This window comes from Solea senegalensis, linkage group LG7 (assembly GCF_019176455.1).
Source record: "Solea senegalensis isolate Sse05_10M linkage group LG7, IFAPA_SoseM_1, whole genome shotgun sequence".
In the NCBI taxonomy this organism is placed as follows: domain Eukaryota; kingdom Metazoa; phylum Chordata; class Actinopteri; order Pleuronectiformes; family Soleidae; genus Solea; species Solea senegalensis.
Genome location: NC_058027.1, coordinates 1199417 through 1225429, shown reverse-complemented (window position 1 = coordinate 1225429; position 26013 = coordinate 1199417). Strand labels below are relative to the sequence as shown.

The following is a 26013-nucleotide window of genomic DNA, read 5'->3' as shown; positions in this document are numbered from 1 at the left end:
ATCACCTTTGTTTGGTACGAGTCCTGTGTCAGAGGATTTTCCTTGAAGCCTGACAAAAACATAATGATTCAAGATCAGGATTATTATTAAATCATATGCTCCAGTGATGCAGCGTGTAGGAATGAGTGACATCTGATGGTGAGACTGCAGATTATAACAAACGGAGGAGCCCTCCCTAATCCCAAGCGTGTCAGAGAATTACAGTTGCAGTTGTTTATCTTAAGCTTTGGCTTTAAAACATGAAACGAATGCTCTGTACATTCAGGTCGCTGTAAGAAGCTTTTTTTCCAAGGCTACGACAACAGTATGGGCGGTGTGCAAAAGGCTGAGGAAGTGAGGCTGAGGGAGACAACAGGCAACACCCACTCTGCACACAGCTTGCATGCTGCCTTGCAGTGGACAGCTGTCTAATTAAGAGTCAATTAGGAGTCAGACACTTTAGTCTCAGCTGGTCCCTCAGTCTTTCTGCATCAATATCCACACGTGAGTAACTGTTTCGTGCACCGTGAAGATGTTTTGTGGTGGTTTAGTGAATGAAGAGCTAAGTTTGTGTGTGTATTATTCCAGAACGTGGACTTTGGTCTTTATTTAGCATTGTTAAGTGAAGTCTAATGGATGAGGTTTGTGTGGATTATACAGATTGTATAATGTGTGGCCTGTGCATCTTTGCACCTTAAGTTCAGGTCACAATAAAACTGTAGCGTTGACTATAGATTTCCTCAATATCTGCAAGTAAATCCAGCAAATGTGTTGTGTGTGTATATGAGAATGAAAAATGAATGTTGTTGCATCTTGTGCTGTTCAAATCTGTGCAGCACAAGCAAATATGAGAGGGCAATTTTTCAGAGTGGAGACTGAGCTGTGCAAGGACATTTATTATTAAACCTTTGGCTTTTAATGGAAACTAATCACTTTAATTGTTCATATTAGCATTTTATTGCTATTTTTGTACTTTTTTATAAAACAAAACATGTATCATCAGATGGATTAACATCACCAGGTCTACAGTATCTATAAAGTATGAACATTAGATGTAATTTGATGACAAAGCTGAGTGGTAATCTGAGTATGACGAAGCACAGCCCAGATAAAATAAATGAGAGTAATATACAGTGTGATTATCCGGCGAGTGTCTGTAAACTGTGACGTCTGTAAGTGGAGAGTGGAGAGTTAGGTGGGCGGGCTCCTCTCTTTGTTTACAGCCAGTTCTGACACATTTTCTCAGGATTAGCTCTGTCACCACGATGCCACAGAGTCTCTAAAAGAGAGAGAGATGAGCAGTGAGAGTTGAGAAGAGATGGAAGTGAGTGGCACTGAAGGTAAGGGCGGAAACGGGATGACTGGGCAACTTATTTTGCTCCTCGCTTTAGTCTGTTCTGTGCGTGGTGGTTCATCAAGGCACATGGTCAACAGAGAGGAGTCAAAAGGAAAACATGACCAGCATTGATCAGAGTTTAGCCTGAAGTCTAAAGTTGTATTTTGTGTGACCAGGCGTCCAAAATAAACCATGACAGAAAATATCAACATCATTGGCCAAGGAAGGAAGGAAGGAAGGAAGGAAGTAAGGAAGGAAGGAAGATGTCTTTGTTCAATCAATATTTTATACTTATTTTATATATTTATATACTTATTTTAATTATTTATTTATATATATATATATATATATATATATATATATATATATATATATATATATATACACATACATACATACATATGTATGTGTATATATATATGTATATATATATATATATATATAATATATATATATATATATATATATATATATATATATATATAATATTTTGATATGTTTAAAGTCCAGCAGCTGACACAGGTTTTGAAATGAACCACTTTTGTGATGTTGTAGCTTCATCCAGCATCCAAAGAGCTACAGGGCCAACTGACCAGCAGAGGGTGTGGTCAGGTCACTTTACAAATGTTTATTTTATAAATGCAAAAACAAACATTTTTCTAAAACTAATGAACAGTTTGGGAAAGAGTTGATCATTTCCCTGTTTGTTTTGTCATTTTTGCAAAAATCCTTTCAGGGAGCTTGAGGAGTGGGCAGTTAATTATTCATGAGGCCATCAATGTTCCGGATCCATACCAGTATATGAGCCGATCCCCCTTTCACAGTCAGTGTGTGTGTGTGTGTGGTGCTCTGAAGCTCTGACTTGCAACAATGACGTGAACAGCTGTTGTGTATCTGGAATGATGAGCTTCCTGGAAGCACCCAGCAGAGTGGAACGTTGGCGAACACGACGCATACTCCATCAGGATGTCAGTGAGACGCAGGTCATCTCCTGCACAAGCAGACGCTGCTCTGTTACAATATGTCGTTATGTGGAGCTTCTGCTCCAGAAATACAGACTTTAACCTCTTTACAAAAGGCTCACCAAGTAGACAACACTTTAGGAATATCTCGATGCTTTTTCCTTGCTGTTAAAAAGCCTTTTCTGGCTACAAACTGAGGTTTGCATACTTGTTAGTCCATGGAGAATAGGAGCATGTTTGACCTATTCCTTCCTCATTTGGTAAATTTGTGTCACTTATGTAAATCCGAACAAAGGATCTCAAATAAAATGTCACAAGACAACATGAACTGAACTTAATAGACCTCTACAATCATGAAGCCGGTAATGGAGAAGATAAAAAGACACGTGACCCATCTGCGGATCCTCATCATCGACGTGCATACAGGAGGAACCACTCTTCTGTCGACACCTAACATCTGGACATTCTGGACTCCTAACGTCCTGGTCGCTGCCACCAGGAGAAATCACACACTTCCAACCACAACTCGAGCTTTCCAGAAACTCTGGTCCCCTCACATTGTCTTTGCATAATGAGATCTTGAACTGATGGCAGCATTCTCTTAAAGAACTACCGCAATTATGAGGTGATGACATCACCTTTGGCATTTAAAGCAGCGTCGTGTGTCTTTTGTTGATATATTTAAATCCCCTCACAAACACTCTTTAATGATTCAGCCACTTCCAAGGGATTTACTGCTTTAAACCTCGCCGTAGCTGAGTCTTTCATCTTGAACGTGATCCTCTGCTCGTCCACGTCCTTGACCACTTTTCCCTTACTTTGTCTCCTTCCTTTGAAGACAAAGAGCCACTTTACGTCCACACCCCGCCTGTCGAGGCTCCAGCAAGATCGCAAAGGTATCACCGATACAGGCCGTATGTCGTCAACACAGTCCAAAGTCCCGTGTCGTTCTTTCTTTGCCAGAGTTGGTCGTCTGTATTTTCTTTACTGTTCGACGTTGAATTCTCCTCGCAATCGTCACACTGTTGTTTTCTCGCGGTGGGAGAAGCCAACTGCCGATAAGTTCCGCCATGCTAAATAAACACTTGAGGCGCAGAAGTCGGTGCTTTTTTAAATGACCAACGACCAACCGATGACCTTTGAGTCCTTTGAACCCTTGATTACTTTGAACATGTTGTATGTATGAAGGGGATCCAGTTATTCCACCGTAGCCTGTTCTGAGTATCTGTGTAACTGGCAGTACACAGCTCAAATACTCACAATGAACACGAAAAGGAAGTTAGGTAAAAAAACCAAAGCTGGACAGATCTGTGAAGGTTCTCAGCCGTCCAGGTCATTGTATCTTCAGGAGTGCAAATATAGGACACTGGGCTTGCTTGAGTTGGTTGAGGACGTTTCGCCTCTCAGTCGAGAGGCTTCTTCACTTCTAACTCACCAATGGGAAACTCCAGGTATTTAGCCTCTGTAGGCTGGATACTTGTTAACAATGCAGGTTGTGAATGACAGTCTGCTCATCTTCACAAGAGTGTCCTTCAGACATGGGAGTTCTGGCTGAATGAGCTGTGTCATGCTTTTATGCAATAGTTGTTTTTTAGTTGAGTTGATTTTGAACTGACATTTTAAACTGTGGACACACATCATGCTGGAAATGATTGGAGGAAGAAGAAGAACAGAGCAACACTTTTCTTTTCCTGTGGAGGGCAGCGTAGCACCGTCAGTCTTTAAAGGACAATCCTCGTTGAAGTGTATCACTAAAACCACATTGCTTTGTTTTGAGTGCAAAGAGTCTAAGGATGTGGTGTTTGTTGAAAGTCCACCTCAGGAACTCCAGCGATATATAGAATAACGACGTTCTGTTCATCGCGATTCTCGTCTTTCTTTTATTCTTCTTTTGGAGGGTTTTAGTTTGTGCTTCCTTGATGTGTTTCTGCTCCTACAGTGAAGGGATAAATGCAGAAGTATACGAATGTGCTGTGTCGAGGATATCAGATCAAAAAAGGCTGCAGTGTTTTTTGTGTTAAAAGTGTTAAAAGTCCTTCTCGAAGTGATATGTGGAACTTGATGGGTTTTTCAAATTGTCAGTGGGGAAACTTGCATCTGCTTCTTTACCAATAGACAAGGAGGAATGAAATGAATCTAACGTTAAACAGAAATAATCATGAGAACAGATGTGTTTAACGGCTTGTGTAAATGTTTGCATGAATCCGAAGGGACACAAAGATGATGATAATCCTACAAAAAAGGATTGCTGGGAGAGGGGAGAGAACATTGACGAATAAGTGAACGTTCATATAGGGATAGTTGTCTAAGAATAGACATTCAACTCAGAAATAACACACATCTGGTACGTGGATGTGCGTACAAGTGATTACTTCAATTTTTGTCCTTTGTCCACGAAAGAAATGATCTGAAGTGTTTTTAAAAGTTCTCCTGCAGCAGTTTAATGTCACTTGATCCAACATGACCAGTTCCCACCAAGCTCTCCAGGTGGTGATACTGTGTGTGAGTGTTTTGCACCCAAACCCTTACTCAGCTCAGCCGTGTGTTGACAAAACAGCACAAACTAGTCACAGTGTCCTTGGAGTGCATGTCTCACTGTCGCCAGTCCTTTCACTCGGGCTCCTGAATCTTTGCAGATATGCCTCGCCAATTCCCGAAGGTAACGCTGAGCGAGGCCGAGGAGGAGACGCAGCTGCTCGCCGAGAAGAAGTACGCAAGTGCGTTGAAGGAAGAAGACACAAATGCCTTCACGATGTTCACCGTCGCCGAGGACTGTCCGATCGGACTCAAGCAAGCGATGGAGCACGAGCTGCTTAAAGAGCTGGCGGAGCAGCAGTCGGAGGAGACGGCCAAGAGGTAGGTCCTGCCCAATCAGTCCTCAATCTGACCCTAAGGCCAATGAAGACAACCTTCCAACCAGATTGTAACTCTACCACTCAGTCCTCCCTTTCCAGGGAACAGGGAACCACCATAGACCCTTCCACTTTGAGAAGTGAGGCCTAGGAATAGAAGTCTATAGGAAAATGAGCCTACTTCTCAGTTGATCTATAATGTCAGTAAGATAATGGTCTCAATCACGAGTTCCCAAAGGTCTACGTCCACATAGACCTTCACATACCAGAAAGGAAGTTGCCTCTATAAAGCAAGTCCTTTGACTACAGTACACATCAAAGGCTTTTTCTGAGGCTACAAAAACCACAACCCTTTTCTAAACTGTGTATATACTCACTTTAATTTGAATTAACTTTTAATTCTAAAGGTTTCTTTGTTGTTTTACCTGCGTAATGTTGGATCACTGCCTTATTCTTCACCTTTCACTGCACATCTTAGCTATTGAGCAAGATGCTGTTGTTATTATTTCTGCTGGAAAATGATTTCACTCGTTCACTTCCAGGAGGAAAAGCTTGATGATAATTCGCTCGCGGTCGATGTCCCTGCAGTGTCCCGCGACGACGCCATCGCTCACACCGTACCTGTCCCCCAGCTCCACCTGCTCGTCCGTGCAGGAGAGCTGTCCTGAATACCAGAGGGTCACCATCAGTGGGGATTACTGTGCCGGAGTGAGTGCTGCTTCTGGTTCACAACCAAAAGATTGTCATCGAGGTTTTCTGGAATTAAACGTCAGCGTCATGACATTCGGTAACGTCGTTGCCTTTTATCTGCCTTCATTCATTTCACAGATCACAGTGGAGGACTACGAACAGGCTGCCAAGAGTCTGTATAAGGCCCTGCTCATACGGGAGAAATACTCAAAGCTGGCTTATCACAGATTCTGCAGAACGACGGCCCAGTTCCTCTGCAGCGCTGAGAGCACCACGTGGAGCGAGGAAGACGAGGTTCGACCAGGTTCGTGGAGCGTTCGGATGAACAGAAGTCGTGTTGTGTTTTTTTTAAACGACTGACGGAACAACGTCGTTGTGTCCTCCACAGATATGTGCCCGTGTCCACTGCATGGGGACGATCCCTACAGCCTGGAAAAGATCCCTGAGAACCGGAACTATCGTCTGAAGATGAAGGACGGAATCGTGCACGTGTACGACAACGACGAGTCTCTGAGACGAAACGAGCCTCATGACCTTCCATATCCGGACTTGGAAACCTTTGCAATAGACCTGCGCCACGTGCTGGCGATGATCGCAGACGGACCCACGTAAGTGGACAAAATAGCAGCTGTTATTCTGTGTGTGTGTGTGTGTGTGTGGCATTTAACCACACCCCTTATTTTCAGGAAGACCTACTGTCACAGGCGACTTAATTTCCTCAGTTCAAAGTTCCACCTCCATGAGATGCTCAATGAAACCGCGGAACTGAAGGAGTTGAAAAGTGTGCCTCACAGAGATTTCTACAATGTTAGGAAGGTAAGTCGACCTAAGTATTTTATATATTTATTAATACTAATAATAATAATAAGTCATTTGTATATTTAATGTTGTAACCTTGCGATAACCAGGTCTCTCAAAAAAAGGCAGTGTTCAAATTACCAGGCTGAAGTGACTATGAGATCTGATTTTTGGCCCTGCAGCTAATCTGTAATATCTAACGAATCCAATCCAAATAACTGTATTTGTAAAGCAAAGTGCTGTACACAAGAATAAATAAAACACACAATAAATAAGAGGCATAATGGCTCACAAGAGGCGGTAAGATGCATCTGAAAGGACGAAAATAAATAAAAACCTGGATAAAAACAATTCATTAAACCAAAAACTGAATTAAATGGAAATAACAACTTCAATATTGTCAAAGGCCAATGAAAAGAGGTGAGTTTTATATTCTTCCTGGTTAAAAAAATAATATAAAGAGTGTAATACAAAGAGAAAGACATGAAGAAAGGCTTTTATTTGTAATAATTGCTGTTTGATGTCCTCAGGTGGACACGCACATTCACGCCGCCGCCTGCATGTCTCAGAAACACCTCCTGACCTTCATCAAGGAGACGTATAAGACCGAGGCCGACCGCGTGGTGCTGGACAAGGCCGGACAGAAGTTGACTCTCAGGCAGGTGTTTCACAGCCTCAATAAAGATCCGTACGACCTCACGGTGGACTCGTTAGACGTCCACGCGGTAAGACCCTCCGCCGTCTTTTGCTTCTCATTTGTGTCGCCTCATTTCACTGCCAACATCTTCTCATTTATCGATGCACTTCATTCCCAGGGAAGACAAACGTTCCACCGATTCGATAAGTTCAATTCAAAGTATAACCCGGTGGGAGCCAGCGAACTTCGGGAAATCTTCCTGAAAACGGACAACTTCATTGACGGACAGTATTTCGCTCGTCTCGTAAAGGTGTCGTATCTCGCCACCCTTGAGTTTTAGGTCAGGGAAACGGACGCAGAGACCGTTAAAGCATCTTCTCCTACTCGTCTTCAACAGGAAGTGTCTCACGACCTGGAGGAGAGTAAGTATCAACACGCCGAGCCGCGGCTGTCCATCTACGGACGAGGCTTAGAGGAGTGGGACAGTCTGTCCAAGTGGTTCATCCGTCACAAAGTCCACTCTCCAAACATGAGGTGGATGATCCAGGTGCCCAGGATCTAGTGAGTGCCGCAGCCTCGTGTGATTAAAAGTGAAAAAGAAAGAAAGAATTATTTGGAGTTTGTCACGTTTTCTTCTCAGTGACATTTTCAAGGCGAAGAAGCTGGTGCCTAATTTTGCCAAAATGCTGGAGAACATATTCCTGCCACTGTTTGAGGCCACCGTCAACCCACAGAAGCACAAAGACCTTCACATTTTCCTCAAATATGTAAGACGGCGACCGTTTACCGTCGATCATTAGCGCGTTTGTGCGTTCTCCACTTCTAAATACTAAGAAGTATGGTTTTGTGTTTGCGTGCAGGTGTCGGGGTTCGACAGCGTCGACGACGAGTCCAAACACAGCGACCACATGTTCTCCTTCAAAAGCCCGAAGCCAGAGCTGTGGACTTCGGATGAAAACCCTCCGTACAGCTACTACATATTCCACATGTACGCAAACATCATGGTCCTCAACAACCTCCGGAAGTAAGAACTTGATACCTTTTAGTATCTTAGAGTGCATTACAAGTGATGTGCACCATCTTGGATATGTGAGAGTCACTCTGCTAAGAATAGCTTGTGTATCGATTGACCGGTTTATTTCGGTCCGCGTCTTCTCCTCCGCAGAGAGCTGGGCCTGAGCACGTTCCAGTTCCGTCCGCATTGCGGCGAAGCCGGGTCGATCACTCATTTGGTCTCCGCCTTCCTCGCTGCCGACAACATCTCGCACGGACTCAACTTGAAGAAGGTAACTTCAGATGTGCTGACGTGGAGCGATTCAAGTTTGAAATCCAGACGGCACCAGTGAATGACAAAAACACTGCACTTTGCGTCGTCTCTGTAATTCTAACTAACTCAGTTCATTTTTTCCATTAAACCAATAGTATGACTTTCCCAGCGAGACGAGGTGAATGGCAAGTTAATACACAGGAGACATTCAATGTACTGTACTAAAGAAGAAGATGCTTAAAAACAAATTAAATTCATGGCAAGGTAACAGGACAACATGCTTATGTTTGTGATATTTAGAAAATTCAAAAACCAGCGGAAAGCAGAGATTACGGTAGCAGGAACGACCGTCCAATCACAGACAAGATTATTCCTAAACGGTTAAATAAGTGCCAGATAAGGAAAGTGAAAGTTATCGTGGAAAAAGGGGCAGAAGAACTCACTCGCTGAACATTCTACGGCCATAACATCTAAATAGATCCACATGCTGCTCACAGAGGGGGAGAAAATACACACTCCTCGGCAACAGTCGCCATAATTGTTTGCCACGGTGTTCCCTCAGAGTCCTGTGCTGCAGTACCTGTACTACCTGGCCCAGGTGCCGATTGCAATGTCTCCACTGAGCAACAACAGCCTCTTCCTGGAATACTCCAAAAATCCTCTGAGAGAGTTCCTGCACAAAGGCCTGTGTGTGTCGCTGTCCACAGACGACCCCATGCAGTTCCACTACACCAAGGTGAGACGCAAAACAGATACACAAACACACTGCTGTTCAGTATTGTGAGTACGGTTTGTGTTGATTGTGTGTTTGGCCGGAGTTTAGGAGCCACTGATGGAGGAATACGCCATAGCAGCTCAGCTGTGGAAGCTCAGCACGTGTGACGTCTGCGAGATAGCCAGGAACAGTGTTCTGCAGAGCGGACTTTCTCACCAGGTACCGTGGCGCGTTCTGTCCACCGCTCCTTCTCATTACGTGTATTTATTTATTTATTTATTTATTTATTTATTTATTTATTCATCTGTCGACACTTTTCACCATTTCCAGGAGAAGAAGCATTTCTTGGGTGTGAACTATCTGAAAGACGGACCCGAAGGAAACGACATCCACCGCACCAACGTGGCCCAGATCCGCATGGCCTACAGACACGAGACCCTGTGCAACGAGCTGAGCTTTATCGTCGACGCAGTGAAGTCTGAACTCCTCAACTCACAGAACGACTGAAACGGGAAAACAAGAGATTACGCATGCTGCACGACCACGGTTTGTCTTTATGTGGAAAAAGTGCCATTGAGTAAATGATGATTAAACAGTGAGAATTGAAACGTTGACATGGTCAAAAGAATGAGCAAGAATTAGTGACATCTAGTGGTTAGAATGCACATTACAACAAAAGGACTCCTTTACCTCTCTATCCCGAGCATGTCAGGGAACCACGTGGCTTTTGTAAAGTCTCCTCTGTGCCGGAACCTTCTGATGTAGATCAGCTTTTTCCCTCTTTCTCGCTGCTGCTGCTGACAACATCTCACACGGACTCGACTGTTAAAAGGTTCTTTTTACTGCCAGGAAATAAAAGTTCAAACATATTCAGACGCGCTCTGCAGATTTTAGAATGACCCGCCTTAGAGCAGGGGAAGTCAGCGCCCCCTCGTGGACACACTGGTTAACCATCATTTGTATAAGTAAGCTCCCGTCCATTAAAGGACCACTTCACCCAAATAATTTACAGTTTTTTTTTATTATTATTAATTTCCAGAGATAACAGGAAGTTGGGATTGAATATCCTGAATAAAAAATTCACTTCCTTAAAAGAAAATAAAAGCCCCACACTGCTCTTTACTGTCAAGATGCTGTCAAGTTTTATTATATATCATATAAATAATACAAATTTGGTCAAATTAAACAAACACACAGCAGCATCATAATGATTTTACATTTATCCTTCATTTAGGAAAAATAAATGGGTGAAATGGCCCTTTAAGGCTGCTGTGGAAACATAGCGGCCTCTGTAAAGTACGGCACTGACTTTAAGTAAATCTAAAAGCCTTATTCTGAGGCTACAGACATCAAGCAATTTATAAAAGTGATTATAAATGAAATATCTGCCAATAGACTCAGACACACTGGACCTTTAAAGTTGTGGAGCGCACATTTTCACTACACAAACACACCATGTGACCTTTACACTCCATTCTGTCATGAAGAGACTGTTTGAAACTTACTGTATACATCGCACAACCGTGATAAGACAGACGGACAGCGTCTGGACCACGTCCTCTGTCTCTGCCTCTTTCAAAGATGAATAAACGTTACATCGTAACCACAGTGTCACATAATGGTCTTCATTCTTTAATATTATTGTACAGCAAACATCGCCACCCAGTGGTTAGACCGCATCAGTAAATAACATAAAACAACAGACAACACAGGAACGAACAGTATGCATAAATAAAAGCCTTTCACAGTCATTCTGCGTCACTGTCGTCCACTTGTGTCTTCTTGTCGTCCTCCGGGGTTTTATTGACACTTTTGTCACACGTCCAGTCCTCCGTCTCGATGGACTCCTGCTGCTTCTCCACGTCAAAGCCTTCAGTGTTGATCCTTTTCCTTTTAATAAACACACAAACATGAAGTTTTATGACTTCTTTATGTTGTCATAATGAATGCGTATTTTATTCATCAACACAATTATTTTATCAGTGTAATATGGGCAAGAAAAGCACTTACAACTTAAAATAGACAATGATGATTATTGTAGTGAGGAGAAGGGCACAGGTGGAGGTGATGAGAACAGCCTTTCCTGGAACAATAAAACAATAAAAACTGTTAAACGAGACAGAAAAACAGCATTAATTAGGTTGTGAGGGAAGTTCTTGTACCTCCAGAGGAGCTTTTTGTGCTGCCAGTGTGACGAGCTGCCTCTGCCTCAGTGTCTGTGGGTTTAGCAGAGGAGGAGGAGGAGGAGGAAGGCTGAAGGGAGGAAGATGATGGGGAGTGTCTTTCTGCTGCTGCTGCTGCATGGGTGGAGGCCGTTTGTCCTGTGTAATCTCTGCTGCTCACGGGGCTGTTAGTCGTCGTATCCTTCAATTGTGTCTCTGCGTCTGTGTGTGTGTGTGTGTGTGTGTGGACGTGAAGGTCAGAACAGTTGAGATTTGTCGTCTGTGAACTGCATTTGATAAATGCACGTTTGTGCAACTCATGACAAACTCCAGTAACAACGCAAATGGTGCATGATGGTTATTATTCATACCATTAAAGGATAATTGTAAGTTTGGTCTTTAATTCTTTACACAAAATATTCTTCCATCAAACGTTATGTACAATAAAAAAAAGAAATGTCCAAATGTAAATGCAATTAAGTACATTTACTCATTTGGAAGATGCTTTAATTAATATTATTATTATTATTACATATTATATTATATATATAGTATATACATATATACATATATATACATATACATATATACACATATATACATATATATACATACATATACACATATATATATATATATATATATTATAAATGTGAAACAAATTGACCATACTCTTGAGTCATTAAGGACAAAAATGTCCACTTCCAAACAACTGCTTTTTTCTGCATGAATCTCTTAAGAAACTTCAGCCCTGCTCAAAACTAACAAACATTCACTAATCTCCAGGAATTTTAACCCTTTAAATGTTTGATGTCCTTTATGAAAACAAACAAAACACCGTTATTTTTTATATAACAAATGTCCGGTGGCTCTGATTGAATGATTGGCAGTTTTGAGCCGGAAAAAAAACTGCTTTTATGCTGAAAAAAAAACCATGAAAGAAATCTGTAGAGGAAGTGGACATTTTTGTCCTCTAATGACTCAAGAGTATGGTCAATTTGTTTCACAGTCTTTGTCAAGCAGCCAAAAATGATGGACAGATCAAGACGAAACATGTGCACAGTGAAGCCTGAGGTTTAATCGAAGTGGTAAATAACACAATAGGAAACATTCATTAATAACTATGATGCAGAGACATTCATTAAAGTTCTTCTAAGTAGAGTTTATGACATTTATGAATTCTTTAGTCCGAATTATTACCTTATAAACAGCGGCATTTTTGTTTTGAGAGCAAAACCAAATAAAAATAACATAAATGATCAAAAATAACTGGTTTAGTGAGAGAGGTGAATCAGAAATTCATATAAAAACATCAAACCTGTCTCATTGAAGCAGAAGACATCAAATCTTTTTGTCACACTAGCTCGCCAGCTCACCAAGCCGGTCTGGCTCTTGCCACAGTTAGAAAGTGCCTTGACTCGGGGGATGACGGCTAAATGTTCATCAATCCATCCAAACCTGAGCAGAAGGAAACAAAACATGAGGGCACGTTTCATACTGACAACCACTGAGCGGATTCCTTTAAAGGCTCTCTGGTCTCCTCTGGTCTTACCTGCATGTTTCTAAACCTCTCCTCAGCGCCTCCTGCACTTGTGCTTTTGTGGCAATGCTCACTCCGAGGGACGAACACAGCGTCCGAGCCTCGGAGGCGTTGAAGGCGTACTCAGGATGGCTGAGGTCATTCAAGGAGCTGACCTGGAAAACTCCGGCGATGCTTCGGTTGGCTGCTGGAAACACTGGGGAAAAAGGCAAACACAGCAAATTCAGACACACTGAAAATATGTGCATGTGCTTCAACTGCGACGAGATGGAAGTTACCTCTGATGTCGTGACCAGAGGCGACTGAAGCCATCGACAGCACGGACGCGATGCAAAGCCAGATCATATTCATCGGGGATGAAATGCCAGTGCAGAGGCAAGTGTAGCACAGACTGTGTGTCTGCGAGCCAACATGACAGGGTTAAATAGAGTGGATTGTGCTCTCTGGGGTCTGCGCTCTCTCATTGCCGGAAAGTAAAGGAAAAGGAAGAGGAAAGTACTGCACACAAGTCAGATTAGGAGCCATCATTTGTCCTAAGAGCAGGGCCCAAGAGAGGAATAGATAAAAGTAATATGTCAACAAGAGATAAAGCAACTCAAGAATCTGTGCAAGGAACGTGATCAGAGGGACTTTTAATCCTTGATTAACTTATTGTTAAATTCAACACAGGAAATTATGATTTGCTGTAATCTTTGAAGGACAATTGAAACACATCAACAGTATCTGTGGTGTCTTACAGTGAATGAATGTTCCAGGGATAACATTTAAAGTCTTGCACTATTCTCATGGAAATAATAATCCTCAAACACTGAGCCTGAACTCACGGGGAATGTCATTTGCAGCGACACGTGACGGTTGGCGCCGTACGCGGATGATTTCCTCCCGCGAGGGGCGTTCGTCAGTCATGAACACACACACATACGATCTCTGGTGTCCTCTGATGAGGCGACATCCCACTTCCACAAAAACAAAATCTCCTCAGAAAAACCCTGATGGCAGGAAATGACGCAGAGCATGCTGACGAACACGCAGTCATTTAAAAAAAAACAAAAAAAAACACAACAACCCAAAAAGTGTCAATGAGGTGTGAGGAGATAAAACACTGAGGATTTATGGACAAGGACAGACTTTTCTCTGCAGGGTGAGGACTGCGTGTCTTAGGGGGTCACAATAAGACCTTAAGACTTTATTACACTACATTGTTTCCTATACTCCAGACAGATTAAGATTAAATATGTGATGATTTTGGAAGAACACACAGCATTCACACATTATAGCCTCAAAAGCACACTACTTTGTTTTTAGCATTACATATTAATTCTCTTGTTTCATTTCCGCTCCTAATGCCTTTGAATTGCCTGAGTTTGGATTCTCAGATTAATGACAACATGCCAAATCTGCATTCTGGAAATTAAATCTAAAATAAAAATCTGTGTTGCGCCTTAACCCTTAGAACACAGAGCATTTTGGCTGCTTTTCTCCATTACTATGTTTAAACATACAGTATATATACAGAGGTTATTGTATATCTATATCCTTTTTTCCAGTTGTTCCCAACCTTTTTTCCTTCAAGCCCCGCCCACCCAAAAAAGAATAAAGTAAAAGGTTCATATGCAAAAATAAACAGCAGTAGTAGGTTTTTGTTCCTATTCTTAGTGTATATAGATAAAAAAAGTGTGTTGGTGATAAATAGCGTAAATAAATATCATTGAAATGATAGTTTTTATTTGGGAGATACTGACTTCTAATTATCAGGTAGAGTGTATTATATTATTGACCTCACAAAATGGACCTAGGCAATCTGATGAAACATTTATTTCATTTAAACACACCTGAGCAAAAAAAGTGCTCAAAATGTTTAAAATCCGACTGAATTTGTGAAATACGTCACGGTTCAAAGTTCACTTGTTCGTTTTTATAAACAAAAAAAAAGAAAAACGGTCTAATTTTGTGACGTCTGCACGATTATTGCTACTTTATGTCACGACTAAAAATGCGACACAACATGGATCATAACTTTGACTCAGACCGAACATGTGACCTCTAAACAGACACACCCCAGGATGTCCACATAAGGAGTTGTGTATTATTCCCACGGCAAATGACCATGCGGTACCAGAGAGATCACTAAGGGTTAAAAGAGGGATTACAGACTACAGAATATAGGCACCTTTTTATTTAAAAGGTGGAGTGGCAGAGCATGAAATCCATAAAGAACAAACAACAAAAGGCAGGCACGTGTGCAGAAAAGATTTAAAAAGAAACAAAGTCTTGTGTCGTCTACACAGTGCTCTCACACAAGGAGAAAATCTCACACAATATAACAAACGACAACAATCAGTTGTTAATTATTGCACTCAACGGACTACTCTGGAATGTGCTTATATTTAAAGCTTTAAATACACATATAAAACAACTTTAATTTATCTATAAATATGAATTTAGAATTTCTCAGGCTAAAAACTAAATATCATACTTTAAAGCTGGATTCGGGTCACATTGAAATAGCAAACACAGAGTCCACTGCGTCGATCCACCCCATTTTTTTTGCAGATTTAACGTCTGAGGCGAAACTCTCGCACAGCACACTGGAACTTTTCCAGAGCGCAAGAGTTCTAGCAGCTGAAGTGAAGTGAATATGGAGTTAAGTTACGTGCTAAGTGAGCATGGCAGAGTCAACGTGAAGGAACCAAGAACCAGGTTTCTGATCAACTCTGCATCGGAAAGGACGCTGCAGTCTAAATAAATAAAAATGAAAAAGATGTGGTTCAGAGTTTCTGTATTTCTTGCATTTATTCTTCCTGTAGAATTAATTATTGGCTATTTCTCTCTTGACCACTGGGGGGTAAAAACAAAAGTAGTATGTCGTATGATCTCAACATTCCTTTGGTCAAAATCTCTGAATTTACACATTTCCTGTTCAAAAACACAGGAGAGCGGTGAGGTGAGGCAGCGACGAGCTCCGCCTCTGCTCTGTGTCGCAGGCATCGCACGACATCGACTTACAATATATAAATATAAAGGTGAGACCATACACGACTTTCAATTTTAAATCAGCCAAAAATAACCATTTAAATTTTTAAATAAAAATCTAACTTGACCTTATATTAATAAATATTATTTTGCTTATCTTTGAATTGATTAAAGCCTTTAAAACAACTAAATGTTTCAATTAAGGTCAAAATTGGAATATAAGCTTCTATTTTGGGTCCATATATTTGTACATGAACCGTATACAGTACCAATAAACATCTGAATAAAATATGTCACATGTTCACATGTAAAGCATTTGTAAAGCATTCGTGTTGCACTGAGGTCGTAATAATTATGCAATATTGAGGCTTTTTTTGGGATTTTCTTCTATTTTCTGATATCTGATCCAATTATTTTGAGCTGGACTGATATCAATGTTAAATATCATATTGGCTCATCCCTAATTTTAATGGGGGGGGCATATACGTTAAGGCCCAAGTGAGAAATGATTAGATTTTAAATGTGTTATTATGATACTGTGGCTTTTGCAGACGTTTGTACTCTGAGCATTTTCTCTAGTTCAGTACGAATCGAATTATAAAAACACTCAAGGAACTATAAATCTTGTTTTTCTTATTTCAATAAAAAAATACATCGACTTTTGAATCCAAACACACTCTTTGTTAAGATTCCCAGATCATCCCTGACCGCCCAGAACCAGGGTCCTGGCTTCAAGTGTGTCCGGGTGTGATGATATGGTAAATGGACAGAGACAAAGAAGGACTGCGGTCTCCTATATTCAGCGGTCGGGCTCTTTGGTTGTGACATTGCACCAAGTTCACAGGATTTTATTAAACAGTCCCTTCTTCCCTTACGTGTCCTCGCGTCGGTTGTAGCGGTCACTGAAGAAGGAAAAAATGCTGATCACCAGACACATCACGACAAACACGGTCAGGGCGGACCAGAGAAGTCGCCTGCTCAAGGAAATCTTGGGACAATAACGACCTAGACGAACCAGGACTTCCTCCATCCTCCTGTGGACACGAGAACAACATTATCACGGCTTCATGTTTGGATCATGTCGTTTATTTATCCATCCATTCATCCTCCACAGGAGGGTCGCCAATCCCAGCTGGCATGGCGCGAAAGGCGGGGTCACATCCTGGACAGGTCGCCAGTGCATCACAGGGACAAGGGTCAATCTAGAGTCTCCAATTTGCCTAATCCCTAAACCTGCATGTTTCTGGACTGTGGGAGGAAACCGGAAAAACCCGGAGAAAACCCGGAGAGAACTCGGGGAGAACTCGGGGAGAACATGTCATGAACGAGAGTGCACCAACCGCGCGGCCCTGTTACATTTATATTAATTTAAAACATAATATTACACCAATAATTATACAGACAGAATGTACTGTACATATATTTGTTTAAACTACAGCTTTAAATAAGAATCCTGGTATATAAAATACTTCACAGGCCATGAAAACCATCTGCTCGAGCCGCATCATGGGACGTGATTGTACTATTTAATGAACAATGATCAAATTTGTGAATTTAACAGTCATTTGGTGACCGCAGAATAGAATTCTTATTGAATAGCAATGTTTCCTTTTTTATTGTCAGTCGGCATTTTTACATTAAACGGAAGCTCAGAGGGGACAGAGCTTTTTCGGTCGCTGCGGCAACACTGTGGAACAATCTTCCACAGCATGTTAGACACGCCCCTTCACTGTCCATACATCCCATTTTTACTCTGGCTTTCAACCCAGTATTTTTTTTTTATCTTTTTATGACTTTTTCATTAATTCTTCCTACAGTATTTTACTGTTCTATTGTATGTTTTATTGTTTGTTGTCTAGGCCTATGATGTCATTTCTTATGTTTTATTTATCTTATTTATCTCTGCACTTTGTTTCAGCTGCTGTTGTTTTTTAAAGTGCTTTATAAATAAAGTTGGACTGGATTACACTCGGCAATTAACAGGGGCATCGATGAAGAACGATGCCCTTAATAACAGCAGACGATCCCTATTTAATGAAATAAAATATAAGGTGGATTATTAAACTTCAGAGAGTCAAGGAACAATCAGACTTCCTTTACCTGCTCGTCTTCACTTTCCTTCCACTCTCCTCGTCTTTATTATTTGATTCCAGAAGTTTCTCCGCCATGTTTTCCTCTTCACGCTTCTCCTCTTGCTGAGCCTTGCTCTGCTGCAGTCCCTCTTGGAAGCTGCGTTTGGATAATAATAATAATAATAACAATAATGTCCATAGTTAGTTACTTTTTATTCACGTCTGTTTCAGAAGTTCTTTGTGCACCACACTTGTAATTTAATAGCATCTATCCCAGACGCTGTTACAAGACATTTAAAATGCATCCTCACACTTATGGACAGCAGAGAAGGCCTCACCCCTTATTGTAAGCCTCCTCCTCGATCTTTGCCTTGAGCTCAGCTCTGATCTCAGCTCTGATCTCCTCTAAGTTGACCGAGGGCTTGGCCGGCTCACTTTCCTGCTCCAGGACGCTCTTTCCACTGCATTGTTTCACATAGGAAAGAACATGTCAGATCACAGCGGGCATTATAACACTGAGATGACTGTACCCTTTGGTTTCCATGACAACAAACGACAAACTGCAGCGTCAGCGTTACAGACACTATTGCAGGCAGTGCAAGTGCAAACAGAACTTTTAAGTGTTGTCCACTGTCTGTGTGCATCACGCTCACACACTCCAGAGCTTTACTCAGTCCCACTTTATAACCCAGATATGACTGGAGCCGGTGTCTGGATTCTGTCAAACTCCTGCACAAATGTTTAGATTACGCTCCGGGGTTTGATTATTTTTATGCTTTCAGGGTTATGTTTCACCTCACCCGGCGCTGCAAAGCACATCCTGGAGGTCAAAGGTCACACTGCAGCAGAAAACGCTTTTTTTGATAAGAACGATTAGAGGGTTCTGGGCTTTTCTTGGCCCATTGTTTCAAGAACCTTGAGAGGGACCTTGGGAATCAAGGAATCATATGTGTGTGTGTGTGTGCAGAAAACATACCATTCTGCGGCTGGTTGCGACGCCTCTGTGGAAGGACTGACTTTCACATCGTTCGCCTCACACTACAGAGTAGATCATTTTAGAATGTTATTTTTGGAATAATAATAAAAACAATGACAATACGTTAACTAAACTAAATTAAAGGTACCAGTACCATAAAGTAAAAACTCTTCTTTACCTGTGTTTACAGTAGAAAAATAAAATAAAAGCTGTATAAAAATGACAGTATTTGCCTCTAAAATGTACAAATGAAGTACTTAAATACACGTACTTATCAATAATACTGGTTTATACAATTGGGAATAATTTATTGTTTATAGCCGGTAAATTACATCAGGTTTATATTCCACAAAACAACCTCGGATAGAGTCAGAAACTCATCCTGTATTACGTATTCCAGCAGTCGATGAGAGGGTGACTATCGTGTCATTTCCCATAATTTCCCAACAGAACAGGAAGACGTACCAGAACAGGAAGAGCAGTACCGGCGGCCGGTCCCGCGTTGGAGCCAGGGGGCAGGTTGGGACCTGAGGGTGTGCTGAGACCCAAGAGCGGACTGGGACCTGGTCCTGCTATGGCTGGAGTCTGACCTGGGATGTTCAGCAAGTTGAACTTCGGCACCACGGCGACGCTCACCCTGCGCCTGGGCAGAGCCTGCGGAGGGTCGGCAAAGAGAGAACAGGCAGTGAGAACAGAAAACAGAGAATATCAGGGATGCTGAACTTTTTGGTGAACAAATAACATCTAACACTTTGAAAAGTCTGTATCTGGATCACCATTAAAATAGTTACACTGCTCAAAAAACGGCAACCAGCGCCTTTTTAGCACGCTTAAACACCAGGCTATTTCTTTTAATTCCTCCATTCTTAATAAATGCTTCATGCATCATGTTTGTGGACAGAATGACCTTTCCAAGGGTGACCGACATTGATCTGGAAGACCGTGCGACTCCGTCATCTGTACAAACACAGAAACAGAAAGACAGAAAAACTGCAGTAAGTGCATAAAGAGCACCGACTGCTCATTTAGCATCAGACCTTTTTAAGCGGCACAGTTTTACCTCCAGTGTCTGCAGAGCTTCCATAACAGCGATTAGAGTTCTGGTTGGCCAGCTTCTTAAACTCCATCAGCTCAGCGTGATCCTTCTCGTAGGTCCTCTTCAGATTTTCCACATATTGCATCATGACCTCAGTGGCCTTGTTCATTCGTTTTTCCTGTTGCAGGAGAAAAAGCAGACAAATAAGAGTTTCCGCACAACCAAAACCAAGGTTAGGCTTTTTAATGTCACAATAATAAGTTACAGCAATGTTAAGATCTTCAACTTATTAGATGACGTTAGTGCCATAGAAGCAAAACAATAACGCACAGCATTAAAAACAAAAGCGATCATTTGATTAAGGTCATAAAATATACTTTGTTTTGTCATATTTCTACATTTTAAGATTACACAGCTTTGACTGTGACTCAAGGAGCCAGGAAATGGTCAACGCATGGAGATGAATATGATGTGGGTTTGTGATTAAATCTCAGTCAGGGAATAATCTCGTTTCTACAAAGAAAAACATTACGTCATAAGTCTGACATAAAGGAAAATCAAATTGTGTGCAGCGGTGGACGACAAGAAGACGCTTAAACGCTAAATCATGTCAATAAACAAGGCTGTCACTCAACAGACCTTCACTGCTGCATCAGAATTGCCTCAACACTAGCGCAATTATAAATTATAGAGGTTCTTATTTGCGTAGCAGTAATGTAGAAGTTTAGGTGCACAAATAACAAAGAGGCTTTGTCATGGAAAAACTGGAAATGTGCACTGTTGGTTGACATTCGATGAAAGTCTTCTACAGATGATGAAGCATATTTCGTTTGCCCCGTCATCTGCACGCGTCTGTGCCACTGCACCTGTCGAACTGCTCCCACTATCTCCGCTCGGCTCGACAGGCGCGTGGCCAGGCGGTGCAGCACTGCGACGGTCTCCAAGAGGCGCTGGTAGGCCTCGCGCTGTTCAAGGTTCTGCCACTGTGGTGCAGTCATCTGCAGGAAAGACAATGTTGTGTTACAGCGTGCATCTCTGTCCCTCTTCGACTCTCTCACACTAGATAAATATTTACTGCGGTTACACTTCCAGGAAACATTAGATGACGGAACACTTAAGAGCCAGAGGGATTTCATTGAGCGTTGAGCTACTATCAGCTGCTGTTTTTTAAAGGACCGACCTTCATTGCTCTTTTAAACTCCTCTAGTTCTTTCTCCGTGTCTTCCTCTGTCAGGTTCCTCTCCCTCTCCGCCTGTTTCATCCGCGTCTCCAGGGTGTAGTTGTCGTTACGAAAGGCCAGTGAGAGCTGGACAAACGCGTTCTGTCGGGGAGGAAGTGAGCGCAATATAACACATTAACATTAAACAATGCTGATCTGCACAAACACAGTGGAGTAAACCAGAGGAATGCACGTGGAACTCTCCCACAACACTGCACGCGACACTTTGAATAAATGAATCACAACTTAATCTTATGTACGTTATGTAAAACACGTACACACATAAATCTTTAAGCTGCAGCACATCATTCTGTTATTCTGCCTCTGTCTTCATTTTTGAATAATTTGTACGGAGCATCGGGCATTGTCAAGCAATACTATCAGACTTAGGGAGCGCTTGTGTGCATGCACTGGCAGCGCAGAGATGGGTGGGGACGCAGAGAAGCATTTACAACTTTTCCCTGTGGTGTTTGCAGCCGCCTCGCTTCACTAGCCGTCCCCTCAGCCTCACAGTCCATGGCCAAGAGGAAAGGAAGTGGGCTTGTAACCGGAAGATCACTGGTCACTGGACCTCCCCTGTTGCTCCCCAGGTGCAGATAAGTGCTGCCCACTGCTCCTGGCTTGTGTGTGTTTTCACTACTGGTGTGTAATAACAAATTAACTATCACAAATTGGTGTGTGTGTGTGTGTGTGACTAAAAATCTGAAAATGACTAATTCTAACCACTTCCTGTGTGCAGTGTGGCTAAACGCTCGTATACTGAGCAACACAGACACAGTTGTGGGGAGCCGAGCTCTGTGTGGACTCCCTTGGTCTGAATGTAATTGTTTATATTTAAACTACCATTTTACATAAAAGGCTGGGACCCAAAGGAGCGGATATGTGTGTGTTTTTTTTATTTTTTTTTATTTTTTAATTTGTTATTATTTATTTTAATTTTAGTTATTAATATATATATATATATATATATATATATATATATATATATATATATAGTTATTATTTATTTTAATTTTAGTTATTAATATATATTATTTTTTTCATTTTTATGTTTTTACTATTGTGGTTTCTATATATTGTCATCTTTTCATTCTTATGTTTGTCTTCATGTTTTGTATTTTTGATTAAAATGTACTGCCTTTTTTCTAAGTCTGAAAATAAAATAAAAATTTGATCACAAAAAAAAAAATAAAGAAAAAAGGCTGGGGCCCCAAACCTTCTGCGGCCCCCCCGTCAGTCTCTAAGAACGACTGCTTCATCTGATTTGATTTGAGTGGAGCAGCCCGGCGTCGAGCCTGGGGAACAGGGCTGTGATTGTGACATGTGACCTTTTGGTGTTTTTGCTGTGTTGATCAAAGCTGCACAGCTTTCCATCATACGTGAGCCACAGCTGAGAGGAAATACACGACCTCTGACTGTCCTCAACTCAGACACGGCCCCGGGGGAGTGGCGAGAGGGGCCGCAGCCCGAGCCCGACGAGCGTCACTAACGTTTGCATTTTCTCCACAGGAAATCACTCCCGAGTCTCTTCGGTCTGATCAGGAACAGAAAAACACTTTGCTGTTTTTTTTTTTTTTACGACTGTGTAATTAACTGCTTTGGTAACAAAACAGGTTTTTATAAACACAGGGCGACATGTGGCAGCCGTTCAGCCGTGACTGGAACAATACCTGTGTGTCCCCAGTGTTTGAACAAATGTTTCAATTGTTTGCTGCTCAGAGCAAACAGATTACTGTTATGACACCAGAGGTTTAGTGTTCACCGTGAATCATAGTGAAAGTGCAAATGAGAACATTATATCACATGTATTATGCTTGGGAAGCATAACAAAAGCACCACTGGAAAAATCAAACTCCAGACATCTGCATCAGGGTTAATTAGACAAAGTACTGGACGTTCCGTGTCTGAAGTTGAGAATTTGAACTTGGGGGATCATGTCAAAGGCATTAGAGCACATGTTTTCATGTTTAACAAAGGGAACGGAATCTGATACTGACCTCAACCTCTTTTTCAGTCAGTGGGGGTGCGCTGTGAACGAAATCAGAGGTTAGCGGTTTGCCACAGAAGTCACCAGTATCCAGTACAATCCAATTTCATTTCATTTATAAACATTAAACATTAAAGGGGAGGAAAGAAGAGATTTAAAAACAAGCAGTGAAGAGGGCATGAGTAACTCATTCCCTTCCGAATACTCTCTGAGCATCGACCTTGTTTCTGTGACAACCAGGAGCAGCTGATCAGCTGACCTGAGCACCCACAGAGGAACAGGAGGCTGAAGCAGTGAGAGATTAAAGGCAAAAAAAGAAGATTTAACATGAATTTCTGTACTCCAAAGGGAGCCATTAGAGGGAAGCCAGAATTTGTTTTTTGGTTGTGTGTTCCAGTTAAAAGCCAAACAGTGTGGAATCAGCATTTTGGACTAAAGTGAAAGTGTGAAAGGGAAGCCTGACTAACCCCAAAACAAGGGCAAAAGAAGTTCTGTGTGCCAAGTCTGGTGGACTGTGTTAGAACTTATTGGACTAAAAGTAAAAGGTGAATTCCACAGGAGTTGCTTTGTTACGCACCAGCCCGGCAGACCCCGGTGTAATTTCAGTTTCCGTAGCATCACATCTGAAATGTTGGGCATGGATTCAGACTTCTCCTTCCCCTCCACGGTAGAGGCCGAGTGTGGAGAGAGTGGAGGACCTGCACACACATGAACACCACATTTATCATTCCAGAGACATTCCAGTGATGTCCTTCAGCGCAAAGCAGTAAAATCACACGTCTTTAAATGTAGATTACATGTTTTCTTCAACATTATATTATTATAATACCCAGTAACAAGTAGTTTAAGGGATTACAATATACAAAGCACTAATAATATCACAAATACTATGCAAAATAATGCATAGATCATGATTTCTTTGTTTGTTGTTGAGGCAAATTTTCAATATTTTTAATAAGGGATAGGAATAAGGGAATAAATTATATTTTTAAAAGGGGAAATATGGAATAAATAAGTTCATAACCCATTCATAAGATCATTTCATCAGCATGTGTTTGGCTCACATTCTGTACAAACCATGCCACCTGCTGATGGAAACTAAACACAGCATTTTCTGTTGTGTGGTACAGAGGGGAAAAAAACAGAAGACGATGATGATGATCTGTTCTTCTGACTAGAACAAATATTTTCCCTGAAATGGAGGAAGTGCACACCCTTGGTGATACTGCTGAATGTGCTGATGAAGATTCTTGCTATCTTACACGGACAAGGGGTCGAGTGAGGACTGTTACCTTTTTCCTGTTCAGCCGATTCATTCAACTCTGGCAACTTGGATCCCACTATGCTTTGGTTACGCAGCAGCTTGTGCTCCTGTACGAAGACATGAGTATTTTATTCTGACAACAGTTAACTACAATGACTGCATGGCTTTAAAGCAGGGGTGTCAAACTCATTTTTAGCTCAGGGCAGAAATACAGCACAATTTGATCTCGAGTGGGCCGGACCAGTAAAATAACAGCATAATAACCTATAAACAAGAAGAACTCTGAATTTGTTTTACTTTGCTCTACATTCAATGTTTTTACAAAACACATTTTTTGAGAAAAATAAGTACAATTTCAATTCAATTAAAATTACGCCTAAATTTACCATTTACACATGTGCATTTAAATCATATTATTATAATTATATATATGTATATGTATGTATATGTATATATAAATACATATATACATATATGTATATGTATATATATATACTGTATATGTATGTGTATACACGTATACACATATATACATATACACACATATATATATATATATATATATACATATACATACATATATATATTATAATATATATAGTATTCCCCATTATCATAATGGGAAATATTGACAAATTCATTCTGTGGGCTGGATTGGACCCTCTGGTGGGCCAATTCTGGCCCGTGGGCTGTACATTTGACACCCCTGCTTTAAGGGGAGTTTAGGGTGTAAAAATGTGGGTGGGTTTATTGACATTAATCAAATACACTACACATACGAAAATACAAAATACAAATTGTCAGATTTTCATAGACATCATTTCTGGTATGAAAGCGCCACCACAGTTCTCTGACATGCTTGGAAAAGCCATGGATGAGCAGAGTCCTCCGTTTGTTGCATTCTCAACACTAGATGTCACTCATTCATACACACTGGACCTTTAAAGACAGTGAAGGATTAGAGTTCTGTTGCACCAGTGCTTTACCTCTCTGAGTTTGGACAGCTTCTGCACACCTCCAGCCTGGGTCGGGAGGTCTTTGTACCCCGATGACTTGAAGACATCTCTGGGAATTTCTGAGAACGTATCCTCATCTATAGAAGGAAAACTCGGGGCTCCGTTTCTAGAATTAAGGCTGCCCACCGCGTCCCAAGAAACCGCCCTCATTAGTGGAGGAAAGGCCCCGATCGTCTTGATTTCCGCTGTACACGGAGCCTGCTGAGTCGGGGGACGTGGGACGGGCTTGGCCACACCAGTGGCCGGGGCCTGGGTACTGTTTGGGCTAGAACCAGCGCCCTCATCTGCTTTATTCACCACTGGAGGACTCTTGGGTACAGCAGCATCACAGTTCTCCTTCTGAAGAGCGAAACGTGGCGTCAGAGTCCCCGAGGACACTTTCCTTTTCTCCGTGGGCTTCCAGTCCACCACCAGCCTGCCCTGAAGTCAGCGAGAGGATGAGCAGTGTTAATACACTGTAGATTAAACATTTGAGAGGCAGAAAACAGGCAGAAAACTCAAAGACGACAAGGCTGTGGTAAGACACTGACAG

The 26013-nt window shown here is 41.6% G+C and overlaps 3 protein-coding genes across 6 annotated transcripts in view; 1 reads left to right on the top strand and 2 right to left on the bottom strand.

Moving 5' to 3' along the window:
* Positions 1–386: 386 nt before the first annotated feature.
* Positions 387–10372, top strand: ampd3a (adenosine monophosphate deaminase 3a). 2 transcript variants are annotated; one of them, XM_044031170.1, is made up of 15 exons: positions 387–483; positions 4914–5133; positions 5672–5837; positions 5958–6123; positions 6208–6427; positions 6506–6635; positions 7148–7342; positions 7433–7564; positions 7652–7815; positions 7895–8021; positions 8115–8278; positions 8420–8540; positions 9084–9257; positions 9345–9455; positions 9567–10372. In XM_044031170.1, the coding sequence occupies exons 2-15, from the start codon at positions 4916–4918 to the stop codon at positions 9741–9743; spliced, it is 2265 nt and encodes a 754-aa protein (XP_043887105.1). In that variant the 5' UTR covers positions 387–483; positions 4914–4915; the 3' UTR covers positions 9744–10372. The 2 variants fall into 2 exon arrangements, with proteins under 2 accessions (XP_043887105.1, XP_043887104.1); XM_044031169.1 differs by lacking the exon at positions 387–483 and adding an exon at positions 1261–1319.
* Positions 10373–10847: 475 nt separating this feature from the next.
* lyve1a (lymphatic vessel endothelial hyaluronic receptor 1a) lies at positions 10848–14380 on the bottom strand. Its single transcript, XM_044031171.1, has 6 exons — positions 13217–14380; positions 12951–13134; positions 12717–12856; positions 11399–11620; positions 11247–11319; positions 10848–11126 (listed from the first exon to the last, which is right to left on the bottom strand). The coding sequence occupies exons 1-6, from the start codon at positions 13287–13289 to the stop codon at positions 10985–10987; spliced, it is 834 nt and encodes a 277-aa protein (XP_043887106.1). The 5' UTR covers positions 13290–14380; the 3' UTR covers positions 10848–10984.
* Positions 14381–15099: 719 nt separating this feature from the next.
* Positions 15100–26013, bottom strand: part of mrvi1 (murine retrovirus integration site 1 homolog) — a 30487-nt gene continuing 19573 nt past the window's right edge. For all 3 annotated transcript variants that reach the window (XM_044030379.1, XM_044030380.1, XM_044030378.1), the window contains 13 exons: positions 25452–25901; positions 24494–24572; positions 23779–23899; positions 23212–23242; positions 21176–21316; positions 20862–20993; positions 20020–20173; positions 19867–19916; positions 19425–19613; positions 18960–19021; positions 18322–18444; positions 18012–18140; positions 15100–16945 (listed from right to left, as the gene is read on the bottom strand). In XM_044030379.1, coding sequence (XP_043886314.1) covers positions 16783–16945; positions 18012–18140; positions 18322–18444; positions 18960–19021; positions 19425–19613; positions 19867–19916; positions 20020–20173; positions 20862–20993; positions 21176–21316; positions 23212–23242; positions 23779–23899; positions 24494–24572; positions 25452–25901 — 1824 coding nt within the window. In that variant the 3' untranslated portion in view covers positions 15100–16782. The remainder of the gene's footprint in view (positions 16946–18011; positions 18141–18321; positions 18445–18959; positions 19022–19424; positions 19614–19866; positions 19917–20019; positions 20174–20861; positions 20994–21175; positions 21317–23211; positions 23243–23778; positions 23900–24493; positions 24573–25451; positions 25902–26013) is intronic.

What these genes read in the sequence shown, in the direction of transcription:
- ampd3a (XM_044031169.1), top strand. Translation starts at nt 1,298, where the DNA reads ATGGAAGTGAGTGGCACTGAAG. An exon ending in GGAAGTGAGTGGCACTGAAG is followed by an intron (nt 1,320 to 4,913) that starts GTAAGGGCGGAA and finishes GAATCTTTGCAG; the next exon opens with ATATGCCTCGCCAATTCCCG. An exon ending in AGAGCGGACTTTCTCACCAG is followed by an intron (nt 9,456 to 9,566) that starts GTACCGTGGCGC and finishes CACCATTTCCAG; the next exon opens with GAGAAGAAGCATTTCTTGGG.
- lyve1a (XM_044031171.1), bottom strand. Translation starts at nt 13,289, where the DNA reads ATGAATATGATCTGGCTTTGCATCGCGTCCGTGCTGTCGATGGCTTCA. An exon ending in CACAAAAAGCTCCTCTGGAG is followed by an intron (nt 11,320 to 11,398) that starts GTACAAGAACTT and finishes TTATTGTTCCAG; the next exon opens with GAAAGGCTGTTCTCATCACC. An exon ending in ATCATTGTCTATTTTAAGTT is followed by an intron (nt 11,127 to 11,246) that starts GTAAGTGCTTTT and finishes GTTTATTAAAAG; the next exon opens with GAAAAGGATCAACACTGAAG.